This window comes from Parasteatoda tepidariorum, chromosome 3, assembly GCF_043381705.1.
Source record: "Parasteatoda tepidariorum isolate YZ-2023 chromosome 3, CAS_Ptep_4.0, whole genome shotgun sequence".
Classification (NCBI taxonomy): Eukaryota; Metazoa; Arthropoda; class Arachnida; order Araneae; family Theridiidae; genus Parasteatoda; species Parasteatoda tepidariorum.
In genome coordinates, this window is record NC_092206.1 from 31905396 (window position 1) to 31922430 (window position 17035).

The 17035-nt window shown below is 27.3% G+C and overlaps 1 protein-coding gene across 1 annotated transcript in view; it reads right to left on the minus strand.

The window, feature by feature from the left end:
• The window catches only part of LOC107439948 (serine protease filzig), a 53433-nt gene extending 40454 nt beyond the window's left edge, over positions 1–12979 (minus strand). Inside the window, exons 1-2 of the mRNA XM_043042850.2 lie at positions 12794–12979; positions 7920–8200 (exon numbers count right to left, since the gene is read on the minus strand). Of these exons, the coding sequence (XP_042898784.1) occupies positions 7920–8031 (112 nt within the window). The 5' untranslated portion in view covers positions 8032–8200; positions 12794–12979. The remainder of the gene's footprint in view (positions 1–7919; positions 8201–12793) is intronic.
• Positions 12980–17035: the final 4056 nt, after the last annotated feature.

Consider the following 17035-nt stretch of genomic DNA (forward strand, 5'->3'; position numbering starts at 1 on the left):
GAGCACCAACTAAAAGTTTGCTGATTTTCAATACAAATCTCTCAAAAAACGTTTGAACAGGTCGGTTAAAAAGACACCAAATAAATAAAAACGGATCAAACTACTACAGCGCCATCTTCCTTAGAGTCTGAATTAAGTCCTCCGTCGGTAAAAATTTTTTTATTTGCAATTTAAAATAGTGAAAATTAAATAAAACTAAAATGGGAAGACTCGCCCCTGGATGGGAAATAAAATAAAATAAAATAAAATAAAATGAAGTAAAATAAAATGAAATAAAATAAAATGAAGTGAAATAAAATAAAATAAAATAAAATAAAATAAAATAAAATAAAATAATAGGTTAAAATTGTAACATTTTCACCCCAACCTTTGTGAAAAATAGAGATTCTGTTGACATAATTCACCCATCTGATTATTTAGATGTTTAAACATGGAATTCATCCCCTAAAACATAGCACCAAAGATTTTAACTTACTAGAACTAACATTAGATATAACTAACGTATAACTAGCATCAGAGGGTGCAGAAGGAAAAAAAAACATAATGCACAGTTACTAGTTAACTTTATATTAAATCGAAAGTTACTATCAACTCTTTTTATTTCTCTAATTGTGAAAAAAAGGTTCGACAAATTCCTGACATAAATATAACAATGTGAAAAATCGCAATTAAAAAAAGAATGACAATATGCATTTTAATTATTTATATTTATAGAGGAAATTCATACAAAATAATAAAACATAACTGCAGCACATAACATTATAAAATCCCTGATATATCATTAAATGTGAAAAAAATAAAGATTAAGATTAAATCAAAACATGAAGAAAGATCTTCCAAAAATGTAAATAGAAGCATATTTTGTAACTACATATAGCTAACTGTTTCAAATCGTTTGTATAGTCATTTTACTAACTGAACTTGAAAGTTGAACTTTTGGAGCCCTCAACGTCCCAGGATCACAAATGGACTTACAAATGGAACTGCTGATGGTTTAAAATATAGCGTCAGGGAATATAGCTCTCATTCATCAAAAAAGGAGTTTATAGCATGTTTTTAGATATCTAATTATATATTTTTGGTTATGTCAGATAAATTCATTGATCAACGTGAGCTGGAAGCATAAGCCGACTACGTCTTCAAATTAGTATTTTTAAGTAGTCTGAAACCACGTGTTTATTTCTTTGTAATTCTGCTTTTAAAACATATCACTATTAAACTAAATAATTTAAAATCAATGGCATTTGAAAAGAATACTAAATAATTTAGGAGAAAGGTAAAATATCGCTATACAATTATTGATGCCCATGATGCTTGATTCGTTTTGGTAAACGGTACTAATTGGAATAAAAAAATAAGATATTCACTTAAGAGAAAAATGAGTGGAGTAATGATACTAATTCATTTAGGAGAAGCATAGTAAATCGCCATACAATTATCGATATCTATTATGATAAATTAATTTCGTTAATGGGTGCTATAACTGAAATTAAAAATAAACTATGCAATAAAATGCAAAATTAATGGAAAAATGATATTAATTCGTTTAGAAGAAAAGTAAAGAAACGCCATACTGCTATTGAAGTCAATGATGTCGAATTAATTTTGGTAGCAGGTACTAATTAAAATAAAGCTATAAGCTATTTATTAAAACACAAAGTTTATAGAAAAATGGTGCTAATTCGTTTAGGAGAAACATAAAAAATCGTCATAGTATTATTAATGCTAGTGGTGCTTAATTAATTTTGGTAATAGACACTTTTGGTATTATGGTAACTGGTGCAATTTTAATCAATACGAAATATGCTAATGTAGGTAAAATCAGTATATTTAGTTCCCATTAAAACTGCAACAGTATCGTTCAGTTTTACTATTGATATTGTGGAAAGAGGTGTTTTACAGGCATTTGAAAGGGATAATTACTAGTGAAAATTGCTTAATTGTTGTAAATTTGACCATCATGAATTTGCCTCGAGTTATATCATTTTTCCAAAAGATACGTTAATTTGATGGTTTGAATTATTAAAAGTGCATTTTACTTAATCTAATAACATAAAGTCACCGGTAATGATAAAAACCAATAAAAAAATGAAATTATTTCTGCTTTATTAATAGTGTTGATATATGTCTTTCAGTTTTGCGCACGATTTTGTAATGTTCTTCAGTACTGAAAATTATTGATAGTTTAATTTTTTCGCCCTGTAGGAAGAACGGATTTTCAGCTAGAATAAGATAAATTCCATTTCATCTAGAATATAAATTTATTTTGTAGTGAGGGAAAAAAATTAGAAATCAAAACCTCTAAAGCGAAAAAGTTATAATTAATTATCAATAGAACGATAAGTAAGCATACAATTTGATTTTGCTATTTTATATCTTTGTGAATTTTTATCAACTGTATACCGATATATCCGTCAAGACGCCATTTACCAGCGTTTATAAAACCGTTTGAGTTTCTGATCTCGAGTATTTAGTGACTATTAAATGCTTATAAATAAATCAGAATCAAAGTATTATTATCATTATTTTTAACTTACGTAGAAAAAAATTGAACCGTATCAACTCATTAAAAGAAGAACAATTTATGCAAATTCTATTGAAAATGCGAACGATGATCTGTTTAAACAAATAGCAGTTTTAAGGACAATCAAAATGTTTGTAAATTTAAGCATAATCAAGGGCTTGTGCCATAAAATTAAACATTCAGTCTAATCCAATTTAGTTTCATTCTCCAAACAAATCCAGAAATTGAAGTTTGAATATCAACAGTTTAAAAAAACAATTAAAATGTTTCAGTCTGTGATAAAATAATCCAAAAGAAATCGTTAAAAGTTGCTACCTTCCACCTTCACGAAAACAAAAATATTTTCCGATTTTTATTATCTTGCATTGCATAAAAGCTATGCTACAGCTTAAACAACTTTAAAAATAATTAAATTATTATACTGTTAGCATTATTTTTAACTTACGTAGAAAAAAACTGAACCGTATCAACTCATTAAAAGAGGAACAATATATGCAAAATCTATCGAAAATACGAACGATTACGATTTAAGCAAATAGCAGTTTAATAATTGCTTATTTTATTACTCGATTCGCGTTTCAGATGTTCTTTCAGTTTATCTGTGTTTCATGATCCTATTCCTGCACTCAAGCGTTCAATCAATTACTGGCTATATGAGAACTGTACACAGTTCAGGTAATGTTGCGTGCATAATAGTTTTTAAATGACCATATAAAGCTATCATATAGTTTTTCAACCATATAAAGTAATCTTTTAGCGGTAATTCACAATGCATTTTGGTGACCAAATATATATTCTATTCTGCCAGATGCTTATTTAATAGAGATTCTGGTAAATAAGTTACTGATTGTAAATTCTATAAAATGCAAAATAAAATTTTAGTTTTTATTTTCTATTAATAATATTTTTCGATCTTGACCTGATTTTGAAATGTGGGGTCAAATTCTTGCTGCTGAAAAAAATTAGGTCTCATTTAAGGTAAAATCGTCTGCTACCTGTCCTGATCGTTTGAAAAAAATTTAGACGATAATGAATAACAGCTGAAGGTTCGGCTAACTTTCAAGAAAAAGAAAATACGGCTTGTTTTAGTTTTAAACTCGATCAAAAGCGTTTTTTAAATAATCTAAATAACATCTAAACGTTTCCTTTGTGCTTTTCTTCGATATTTTAGGATCTTATTTGAAGTTATCTCTTAACCATAATTTATATTTTGGTGACCAAATGTACATTCTACTCTGCGAGATGTTTCCATAATTATGTTCTGGTTAATCTAGGAAGTGATTGAAAATTCTGCAAACTGCAAAATAAGATTTCAGTTTTTACTTTTTTTAATTAAGTTTTTTTTTCATTTATTCTTCTTCTCGTCCTTGCCCTGATTATCTAGCCTTAGGTCAAATTCTTGCTGCTAAAAGTTAAAATCGTCTTCTGTCTGTCCAGATCGTCAGGAAAAAAACCAGACGATCATGAATATTAGTTAATGGTTCCGCTATCTGTCAATAAAAAGAAAACTTTACAGTTCACTTAACAAGTTTTAAAGGCAGCCGAATGCTTTTGTGTTTTTTAAATTTTTTTTGAAATAACCTAAATAGTATCTAAACATTTTATTCTTTCTTTTCTTCTGATATGAAAGCATGGATTTAGATTGCTTCTTTTTAGATTGCTCCATGCTTCTTTTATAACTATGAAAGATTCAAAACTTTTCAAAGGTTTCTGCATTGAATATACACACATATATATAAATTCAATGCATTTTATTTAATGTTATGACTTTAAAACTTATAAAAAACAAACACAAAGTGCGTCCAAAAAGAATTAAAATTAGTCAAATATCTTGAAGAATCAGACAAAAGGTGGGACGGAATAAAATTTTTTTATCATTCATTACCTAATTTATCAAACATAACTGTTTATTTCGATCTCCATTTCTCGAAGTATCTCAATTTTTAACAATTTTTACCACATTTAATTCTGCAATTATAGCGCCATAAGTTATAATTGTCATATTCTATCATTTTCCAGAAGAGAACTATGTAAATGTAAAAATGACTTTGAATTTGAGGAAAAAATCGTATTATTGTGAAATAATTTGGCTAGCACTGTTTTTATGAATTTTGGGTTTTGATTTTATTTACACGCAGTCCGTGTTTTGTTCAAACTCAGGTTAACAATCAAGTTATTTTGACTCTTTTATGTATTAATGAGGCAGTGTAAAAAAAATGTCTGAAACGCGCAGTAGCAAACAAGTTTTTAAACATAAGAATAATATATTTTTTTTAATATAATTATTAAAAAGGAAGGCAGTAAAAAAATTATTTTTATAAAAATAGTCTTACAGAAATTATTTTTTATTGATTTTAAATAAAATAGAAACTAAGAGGAAAATGCATTTAATGTAAATCTAAATGGCAGATGAAGCAATAAAACTAAATGCATAAAAAATGCAATAAAATAAAAACAGAAATAACTGGAAGTTGCAAGCACAAATAATTTTTATATTTCGAAGAAAAATAATAAAAAAAAAACATTGTTCGCTGAAATGATATGAAAAGAGTGGTAAAATATACGAATATTAGCATCGGGCAATCTAATCTAGGTCAAACAAATTCAATAAATTCGGTCAGTTAACTGTAAAAACCATGTTTTCGCGATAAGAGAAAAAAATTAGAATTATATGCCGACTTTGACAGAGAGATCATTGCCACGGACAGAATTAAGTTTCTTACATTTGCCCTTGACCCCTACGCTTACTTAATGCCAAGAATCTAGACTTGACCTGGAAGCTAGATCATTTTTTTCTCCTATTCCGGAAATTCTTATTTCCTAATAATAACCTAATAGAGCTAACAAAGTTATTCAATTCTTGATACAGTTTTTCTTTATTCTTATTATAATGATTTAATTATTACATTTCGCATGCCGCGGGTAATTTTCACAACATGGTATGAAATGTATGGCGTTAATTATTACTCATTTGAATATAATTAGCATGGAAAAAATGCAAGATATTTAAAATAACACTAATAAAATGAAGCATAATTGCTAATTACTTACAGGAAGTAACTAGTGCACAAGGTCATTTGTTTATTGATATGCTATTAGTAGTATTAGTTGATAATGCATAATACTTATCGATCATTGTACCGGTAATGTGTAATGAGAAGAATAACAGTATTGTTTGAAACAGGAAAAAAGGCCAATCCATTTAAAAAGAAAACATTGGAAAGATATACATGTTTTAAGAATCTAAATTCCTACTAATCTAAATCTAAAATCAGACTCTTACATCTAAATTCAATCTAAATTCAAACTTTTTTTAAAGTGAAACAAGTTTGATCACAGGAATCATTCTCAGATAACAAAAATTATTATTTCTAACAAGGTAATTTTAGTTTTTCTTAAAGAATGTTTAATTTTTACCACATGTGATGAAATGTTTGACATTAATTATTACTCATTTGAATATAATTGGCATAGAAGAAAAGTAGGATGTTGAAAAAAATACTTATAAAATGAAGCATAGTTGTTAATTATTTACAAGAAGTAACTAGTGCACAATGTCGTTTGCTTATTTATATGCTATTAGTAGTATTAGTTGATAACGCATAATATTTATCGGTCATTGTACCGGTAATGTGTAATGAGAAAAATAACAGTCTTGTTTGAAACAGGAAAAAAGGCCAATCCATTTAAAAAGAAAACATTGGAAAAATATACATGTTTTAAAAATCTAGATCCATACTTTAAACTCCTTTCAAAGTAAAACACGTTTGGCCACAGGAATTATTCTTTGGTAACAAAAATTATTAGTTCCAACAAGGTAATTTTAAGTTTTTCTTAAAGAATAATTAAATTTTAATGAAAATAAACTTTAATAATTTTCGCAATTTTCGTTTATATAATATTTTGCTTGAGCCGAATGTTTATTAGTTAAAAATTTGTTTCATGAAAATAATAATAATGAATTTAAAGTTTTCACATTCAAATTTATGCCTCCTTTTCAGTAAGTCCTCTCCTTACCTCTTGGCACGCCACAGATTAAATTCCTGTTTAATATTAAAAATGTTTCTTTATTACCAACTTGAGAAACTTTATTACCAACATAACAAATTTTAAGGAGTTAGTTTCGAACGAAAGAGGCAGCTAGTTTTCTCTTATTTTAATAATAATAAGCAGATAAAATAACATAAAAAATAAACGGATTGAATGATTTTTTGAATCCAAGTTGAACCATAATATCGTGTAATCATCTAACGTTTAACACGTCAACAGAATTTGTAACAATGTAGCTCCTTTTTGAACGAAATATTTAAAAAAAATTGAAATTGATATTTTTAAGAGAGTTCTTTGCAAAAAAGGCTGGTTTATGATTTAAAAAAAGCAATGTAGCTTTATGAAAGGAGTTGCAAATAAGGAAACCAAAGTAAAGCTTAAAAATAAAATTTTTGGATGAATTCTATGTTAAAAAAAATCTGATTCACTGCAGAATCTAGATTATGCATTGCTTTGTAAATTTCAACTATACCTGCTCAGAGGGACGAGTTTCTAAAATTCTTCCTTCCGTAATTTTATTACGATTGAATTAAACTTACAGAAAAAATTCTTAGTATGTTGTAATATTGGGTAAAAAATGTATTTTTTGATATTTTAAAGTCCATGTAACAATTTTTTTTGTTGAAGCTCAAAGCTGAGGCGTGATTTTTCAATCCAGCGACCTTTAACGACCTGTTTGGCATTTTTTAAATAAAATAAAACTTGATTCTTGACTTTTTTTTTAGTTCAAGTAACAAATTTTAAAAGAAATAAAAGATTGTATTATAATTGGGACCAGCTACAGCTAAGAGGAAAATATTTAGAAAAGAGAGAGAGAGAGAGTCGTTAAAGGTCGCTGGATTGTAAATCTGCAGCTGGTACTGTTGAATTGAAGACTATTTCGTAGAATTCAGGAAAAGTTTTGATACCGGATAGTTAAAGGTTAAGTCCTACAAATTAAAAGAAAAAAACAAAATTGATCGTATATGTACCAAAAAATGGACAAATAGTTATAATTATGGGGACCTTTAAGCGAAACATCATAACAAAGTAATAACCAAAGCAAAATACTACAAATGTAATTAAAAAGGTAATGCAAGTATAATATTAATGCTTTTCCAACATTCTATGAAAATTTCAATACAATATGAGTCGGATTTGGGATTTTAGAAAAGTCTTTAGTCGAATATTCCAAAAACCGTCTGCAAGTTCTTGAAATACTATATCTTCTAATCAGTGCTGTTCTATATCCGTTTTATATATTGGTTATTAAGTTGCTTGTAATTAATTACGTCTTAGATTAATTCTGTTATGTATACTATTAAGAATTTGAGCATAAAATCTAAATAAAAAGAATTGCACTTACCTGGTCTCACTTTATAAATGTCTGGATGAGCATAACCAAAGCTTAGACACACAAAGAAAATGAAACATTTGAGTCCATTGAAAGCGGCTGCTTCAAAATACCACCTCACCATTATTGCACTGTTAGAAGTAGTCTTGTCGCTACTTCAATTAAAAATAAATGGATTTAAATATACTTCAAAGTCACCCTTGGCGTTCATCGGGAGATGATGTGTATATTTAATTCTGTCTGAAACAGATGACAGAGAAAACCAAATCAAGGTCACATGTTTCTCAGGGAATCTGAAATGTTAAATTATATACTTTACATGACATAAATGACGTAATAAAAAATATATAAAATAATTATTATTTATTTCGGGGAACAGTTAATCATTTTTTAAAAAATTTTGTTATTATAAGTTTAGTTATTTGTTATTGTAGATATACATATGATATACAAGATAACATATTTTATTTTAATATTGGCGTTGAACTCTTAATTCACATCGGATTTGCGGCTATATAAATGCTCAAGCCCGTAGCCTTGTAATTTTAAACCGAACCCAGAAGACAGAGGTATATGTATTGGGAGAAGCTAGACTTCTAGGAAGACTTCATAAATGAAACTTGTAGCCTTGTAATTTTGAACTGAACCCAGAAGACGGAGGAATATTTATTGGGAAAAACTTGTGTTTGAGGAAGACTTCATAAATGAAACTAGTAGCTTTGTAATTTTGAACTGAAACCAGAAGACAGAGGAACACGTTTTGGGAAAAACTTGTGTTTGAGGAAGACTTCATAAACGTAACTAGTAGCCTTGTAATTTTGAACTGAAACCAGAAGACAGTCTACAAGATTCCCTAAAGAAGAATTGAGAATTAAATGATTGGGAATAGGGGAGTTCAACAAGGCTAGGAAATAAAGATGACCCATGAGCAATCTCACAATCATGCCGTTGGTCTTGAGATTGTGGAGCCTCTAACTCCCTAAACGTTTTGGCCGACTTTTGGCTATTGTTGCAATGCTTTGTTTTAATTTTTATCTTATTTTATTCTGATTATATATTTATTTTTTGCTTTTCATACTGCTGTTTATTTCAGCATGATTCTTATTAAAAATGTTTACTTTTAGTTAAGCATATTTTCTAACGAAAAATTTTTTTCCTTCAAAACTTTAATTTTTTTTAAAAATTATATATTTTTTTCTCTATGTATTAAAGTTTTATAAATTGTATTTCTTATTAAAATGAAATAGCCACGGGCATTATATGTACTTTCTCTATACTTAATATAAACCCACCTTTCCTCTCATTACTCGCTGTGAGAGAAATATCTTTACAAATTGCACTTATCCAACCTTCAACATTATTCAATTTTAATTATAACAGCCATTTAATGTGGTTGTATTTTAAAAATTTTAATAATATTTCACTAACTACATTTTTTTTAAAAACTGTCATCGGTTACTTTGTACTGGACCCATCTTTCAGCCTTTCTCGTTTTAGTAGTACTAGTAGACAACCTGAATTTAGTTATTATAGCACAATTCTATTGACTAATTAGCATTTTGATATCCATGCATATCAGTATAGGTAGAACTATAGTATGGATGATTACCCTGAATATGGATTGGAACTCTTGGTATGATGAGGTTAAGACTTATTTCTACTATTTAGGTTATAGTGGGCTTCTTGCGGTGAGGAATTTTTACGTTTTGTACTTCCAGGAAGGCAGTTGTTGCTTACAGGAAGGCAAGTTTCTGAAACACTTGGAAAACAAGTTGGTTGTTTAATTTTAAAGGCCACCATAGACTGGCGACAACGTGGTTAACACAATGAACTGGTCTGCCCAGAGCCATAACCAGAACACTAAGGTGAACCTTAACACTGTAAAATATTATCTGTTTTGCTTCCATATGTTTGACGGTTTAAAACTGTGTTTTTGACAAAACGTTTTTCACCCTAATTATAAACGGATTGAATTTTACTTTTTGCCACGCGCTTTTTATTACTGTTCGATAACTTCACCTTTCCTCAAATCATTTTACGATTTTTTTTCTGTACTTTCTCTTCTGCAATTGTTTTATGGTTTTGAACATGGTACATATAAGGCTGTGATTATTGCTATATTGTTTTTGTACCTGATTATTTTCTTTCTTTAGATACAATTATTTGGTAAGTTTAGTGGCCAGACATTTTTGTAAAGGTGGGCCACTGTGGTTTTAAACGTTTCTACCCTTAAATATGATTTCAACGTTCAAGACTTTTTATGTAAAGATAGTTTAAGTCTTTTCTTTATAATAAAACACTGAGCCGCGACGCTCTGGGGACAGAACACTCGCTTTCCAACGAAGTGCTCAGGTTCGAATCTCTGCTCCCGACTTGGATAGACACAAAATATCCACATCTGGTGTGAGTACAGATTTTCTTCATAACTTTCACAGAAAAAAACTTTGTGTACCTTTTATGGAGAAAAGTTGATTTTGTATGTAAAAAATCCGTTGGCTACAGATTTACTTAGTAAGTTATACCGTTCTGTACTACCAATCCAGTTGCCAGCTTAAAACTATAAATTTTATGTTTTTTTCTTTTTACTCTCGGGTATGAGTTAGATTGCTGAATTAAGGAATACAACGACATTTCGAAATCGGTTTCTTATCCGCCTTTTTTAATCCGAGTAGAAAAAAATGCAATTAGCCGTCATTCAAGTATTTGTGCAAAGCATACAACGGATAATTGAGATGTAGTTGCCTATCGTGGAAGAACTGACAACTATTAATCATGAAATTTTTTTTTTTAATTACATGTGACTAAATACCTTCATATTTCCGATACTGAGATAATTATACAATTTTAGAATTACTTAAAAGATTTTACATAAGTCATTTTTGTTATCCACAATTTTTTTCGTTATTAATCAGAGTTAAATAGAAAGTCTAAATAGATAGTCTAAATAGATAGTCTAGTCTAAATAGATATTTCGCCTAATAAATGATTCAAACTAAACTTAATTTCTTATTTTATCAGAAAAAGGCCATAACAGTTAAAGGGTAGTTATTGCTCCGGATAAAATTTCCGACTTGCCTTAAAATTCAAGAATGTTTCAATTAAATAAAATCATCATTATAATCATAATTTTTCTTAAAGATAATAATAAATCCTAATTTTTAAAATGCCTCAATATGTAATATTATTTTTAAGTTATTTCGTAAAAATTATTAAAATCCAATTTGCCCTTTTTCGCTTGAAAATAAATTTTTCATAAATTGAACAACATTTTAAGATTAGAGTTAGTAGTTCAAATTCAAATACATAGATTAAAACTGAATGTTTTTAAATTGCGTTTTGCAAACTTTGTATAAAATCTATTGGTTAGAGTAAGAACAGGTTAAAAAGTTAGACTGCCTACCAGCTTGTTGTATGTAAAAGTGCATACTGAGGAGTATGGGATAAATTCTTGAAAATATTTTGAGGATGCAGTGCTTCTATTGACTATTTCCTGTGCTAATATACAAAAATTGCTAATTTGTTTAGCGCAAACTGCATACGAGATATTTAGAAAAAGCAAAAGTGAGAATATAAATGTGAATTTAAATTGTATATTTAAAATATTAAATTAGGTGAAAAATTTTTATTTTCTCAACTAATAAGCTAACTACCCACACTACAAAAAATTTTGGATCAAATTACGGTATAAAGTACCGGCACTCTGAATAAATCATCCGTAAAATTCATTTTTTATCGTAAAATATTATACTTTTATTTTACAGTAATATTTATTTAATGAGAGTGATTCAGTGACTTTACAGTAATAATTATTGCAAAAATTACGGTGCAATAGATTTTGTTTTCGTAACATACTCCAGTAAAAATGGATTTTACGATAAAAAGTACCGGCATCCTGAATGTTAGAACTTTTTCCAATAATTTGATTCGGAATTTTTTACAGTGTAGAACAAGATATGGAGAAGAATCTTAATCGACTACCAAGAACTCATTGTATTAAAAGGACGCAAACTTTATTTTTTGCGTTTAGTATAAAAAATTATACGCAAGAAAAAATTTGGAATGAGTTTTCTGTTATCAAGCTAAGATAACATTAGAATAATTATTTTATTAATATGATATTAAAATCATGTTCAATAAATATAAATTATTATAATCACTTCAGAAAATGAAAGTACACCATCAGAAAAATCGCATTGCACCATAATACGGTACACCATAATACAAACTTGATAACGTACTAAATTGGATCATGTTGTTATTCAAATTGAACCGTGTAATCAAAATTTAGGAATACTATAATATGACTCAGACTCAATCCTAGCGATATATTAAGGTTGCAGCATAATGTAGCAAACTTGTATCACATAATGAGGCTACACGCTTATAAAAAGTTCATTAATCAAATCAATACTTATTTCATGACTTGTTTAATCTTAAATCCGAAAAAAAATATTATAAATCTAAAAATGAAGTTAAAAATTTAGAATCACACAAAAGTTAAAAGCCTAGAAAAAACTTAAAAATCTGAGTTTAAACTTTTTATTTTGTTAATAAGCATTAGAAATAAAATTAACGCAAAACTACTTTAAAGTAAATTTATAATTCTAATTCACCGGTTCCTATAAGAAATATTTTTAAACATTTAAAAATTTGAAACCAACATTACTTTAGAAAATGCTATTTCAATTAATTAAATAACTGCAGAAACATTAAAGCAAGTAAAACAAGCAAAGATATAGGCACACTTTGCTGTATTTAAATAAATTAAATAAAAATAAATGGTTCAAAAATCATCTTGTTATAATTAAATCCTATTTAGTAAACAATACTTAATATAGGTTATATGCCTTAAATTGTTGACAAACAGTGTTGCTAGATTAACGTACCTGAGTCAATAGACAGAGGGCCGGTTTAATAGACAGACCGAAGATAGTGTTCTTCTGGGTTCAAGGAAAAGAATGACTACAATTTTGAACGAGATATTTCTTGACTATCGAGCCAAAGTTTCCGCATGGTTAGAGCCTGCTCGTCTCTATCTTTCCTGACCCGAAAGCCTGTTCATTTTGTTTCAGTTTTGAAGTTGTTGCCTCTTTTAGATCTTTCTTTTGTTTTTGGGGCCTGTAGGCTTTGAAGGTCACCCACTGAATGTGTTACACAGTGGCTTGAGTCTTTGACTTCGGATTTATCAATGTCAAGAACGTGCCAATGATGTGACGACAGTTACCTGGAGACTCCGTTACTGGATTATGTAATTAATTTTTTTCTTCCATGTAGGAATAAAAGAATGTTCAACTGCAATGCAACCAAATTTTCCTAGAGACTTCGTTCCTAGATTATGAAATTGATTTCTTTTATATAGGAATAAAAGAATGAACAAATTTCAATATTATCCTATATTATGAAATTGATTTTTTTCGTATAGGAATAAAAGAATGTGCAAATTTCAATATTATTCTAGATTATGAAATTGATTTCTTTTATATAGGAATAGAAATATATATAGAATAATATATTTGTTTTATATTATTCTAGATTATGAAATTAATTTCTTTTATATAGGAATAAAAGAATGTACAAATTTCAACAATATCCTAGATTGTGAAATTGATTTCTTTTATATAGGAATAAAAGAATGAACAAATTTCAATATTATCTTATATTATAAAATTGATTTCTTTCGTATAGGAATAAAAGAATGTGCAAATTTCAATATTATTCTAGATTATGAAATTGATTTCTTTTATATAGGAATAGAAATATGTATAGAATAATATATTTCTTTTATATTATTCTAGATCAGGGGTCGCCAAACTTCTTTGATTATCGACCCCTATATAATTTTTCGAAATCTCCATCGACCCCCGCAAAAGTAATTTTCTGTTAATTGAAATAAAACTCTATTAGATGCTATGTTTGTACATTTATTNCCCCTATATAATTTTTCGAAATCTCCATCGACCCCCGCAAAAGTAATTTTCTGTTAATTAAAATAAAACTCTATTAGATGCTATGTTTATACATTTATTTTATGATTTTAAACATTTATTAAAGTCCTTCCGTTTATAATGGTCTGANCTTTTTATGTGATTGTTATGATTTGTAAGGGGCAGCATCTAATCTCTTTTGTGTACTTGTAAATTTTATTTACCAATTTTTCTTTCTTCTTATTTCTGGCATCAAGTCTAGCTCGAGCTTGTAAAGTAAAAATCTTGAGAGATTTAAATCCTTCGTCAACAATAGATAACTAATCTTTAATTTAAAAAAAAAATTACAAAAAGGCATTTGAAATTTCAATTACTTACGAAACAATTTGAATTTTAAGAAAATAAATCTCGTAATATCATTTATCATTAAAAATGACCCATTCATCACATCAAATTTCAACTCCATAGTTGCATTTCATCGAAATCGTTCTAGATTTTGAAATTGATTTCTTTTATATAGGAATAAAGGAATGTGCAAATTTCAATATTTTCCCATATTATGATATTGATTTCCTTTATATAGGAATAAAAGAACGCGCAAATTTCAATATTATTCTAGATTATGAAATTGATTTCTTTTATATAGGAATAAAAGAATGCGCAAATTTCAATATTATTCTAGATTATGAAATTGATTTCTTTTATATAAGAATAAAAGAATGTGCAAATTTCAATATTATCCTAGATTATGAAATTGATTTCTTTTATATAGGAATAGAAATATGTATAGAATAACATATTTCTTTTATATTATTCTAGATTATGAAATTGATTTCTTTTATATAGGAATAAAGAATGTGCAAATTTCAATATTTTTCCACATTATGAAATTGATTTCTTTTATATAGGAATGAAAGAATGTGCGAATTTCAATACTATTCTAGATTTTGAAATTGATTTCTTTTATATAGGAATAAAGGAATGTGCAAATTTCAATATTAATTATATTATGATATTTATTTCTCTTATATAGGAATAAAAGAAGGTGCAAATTTTAATATTATTCTGGATTATGAAATTGATTTCTTTTATATAGGAATAAAAGAATGTGCAAATTTCAATATTATCCTAGATTAGGAAATTGATTTCTTTTATATAGGAATAAAAGAATGTGCAAATTTCAATATTATTCTAGATTATTAAATTGATTTCTTTTATATAGGAATAGAAATATGCATAGAATAATATATTTCTTTTATTTTATTCTAGATTATGAAATTGATTTCTTTTATATAGGAATAAAAGAATGTACGAATTTCAATATTATTCTAGATTTTGAAATTGATTTCTTTTATATAGGAATAAAGGAATGAACAAATTTCAATATTATCCTATATTAGGAAATTGATTTTTTTCATGTAGGAATAAAAGAATGTGCAAATTTCAATATTATTCTAGATTATGAAATTGATTTCTTTTATATAGGAATTGAAATATGTATAGAATAATATATTTCATTTATATTATTCTAGATTATGAAATTGATTTCTTTTATATAGGAATAAAAGAATGTGCAAATTTCAATATTTTTCCAGATTATGAAATTGATTTCTATTATATATATATAGGAATAAAAGAATGTGCAAATTTCAATATTATCCTAGATTATGAAATTAATTTATCATTCATGTAGGGATAAGGGAATATGTTAACTGCAAAGTGTCGTCAATTGCTTGGGGACTTGGTTCATAGATAATTTAATTAATTTACCTTTCATATAAAAGAAAACGCATGTTAAATTTGAATGCAATGTTAGTTTCCGAAAAATTCCGTTCTTAAATTATGATATAAATTTATTTTTTATGTTTGAATAAAAGAATCTTTAACTTGAATGTGATAACTTCCAAGAGACATTGTTTTTATTTTCAGAGAAAAAATTATCCAAAATAATTATATAAAGAAATAATTACGGGAATAAAATAATTTTAAACTTCAATGTAATGAGAATTTCCTAAAAACTTCGTTCTTAGGTTGGGAAGTTAATTAACCTTTTATGTATGAGTAAAGCAATTTGAAACTTCAACGTGATGACAATCTCTTAGAGACTTAGTTCTTATGATATATTAATTTATCTTTCACTTATGTATAAAGGAATGTTAAATTTCAATGATGTGACAATTTCCTAGATTCTTTGTTTTTAGGTTATGCAATAAAGTTATCTTTCAAATATGAATAAAAGGATGCTAAGCTTAGCTTCAATGTGACAAAAATTTAATATGGAATCTGTTTCTAAATTATGAAATAAATTTATCTTTCATGCATGTATAAATGAAACTTTTTAATGAGATAACAATTATCTGAGAACTTGATTCCTAGATTATGGAACTAATTTATTTTCCATACGAATTTAAAGAAACATTAAACAATATGATATTATAAGTCGGAGAGATTTTTTGCTAAATCATGAAATTAATTTATCTTTTTTGTATGAATAAAGGAATGTTTAACTACCATGTGATGACTAATTCTTAGAAAACCTGTTCCTAGATTAAATTTTGTTTTTTACTTTTCATGTTGAAATTAAATGGTAATAAAGGGATTTTACACAACTTTTTTCTAAGATTAGAAAATTAATCTATTTTTTAAATATCGGAAACTTTAATTGACTATCACAGGATCTATTTGCGCATAACTGTTACCCCTTTGACCACCTTGTCTGCGCACTCTTGCTAAAATGGAAGCTATTTTATAAAATTTTATATTGGTTTAAAAAAAAAGTTAAACACAAATTTAATATTTTCTAGATACTTCCTGATATTTCTGATAATCCTTATACATTTTTTATTTTCTGGATATAAGGCTTGAAATTAAATATTTTACAATCTTGAATATTTTAAGCTAAATTTTTCTGTTATTATTAATAAATTAAATTTTTTTGCTTAGCAATAAATAAAATGTTAAAAATAATGATCATAAATTAAACAAAAAACAGCTTCAAGAAAGAATTCTCAAGCCGGGTATTTTGATAAAATTGACATCTTCTTACAAGCTCCAGGAACTAAGTACACTTTTTTAGACGTAAAGTAAGACAACTTTACACCCACCTGCTAATTTTTTTTTGTGCATTCTTTTATATTTATTCCATTTAAGTAAGCATCCCGTTTTTGACATAGATATATTTTTCTTTCCCTCATCTTTCTTGTG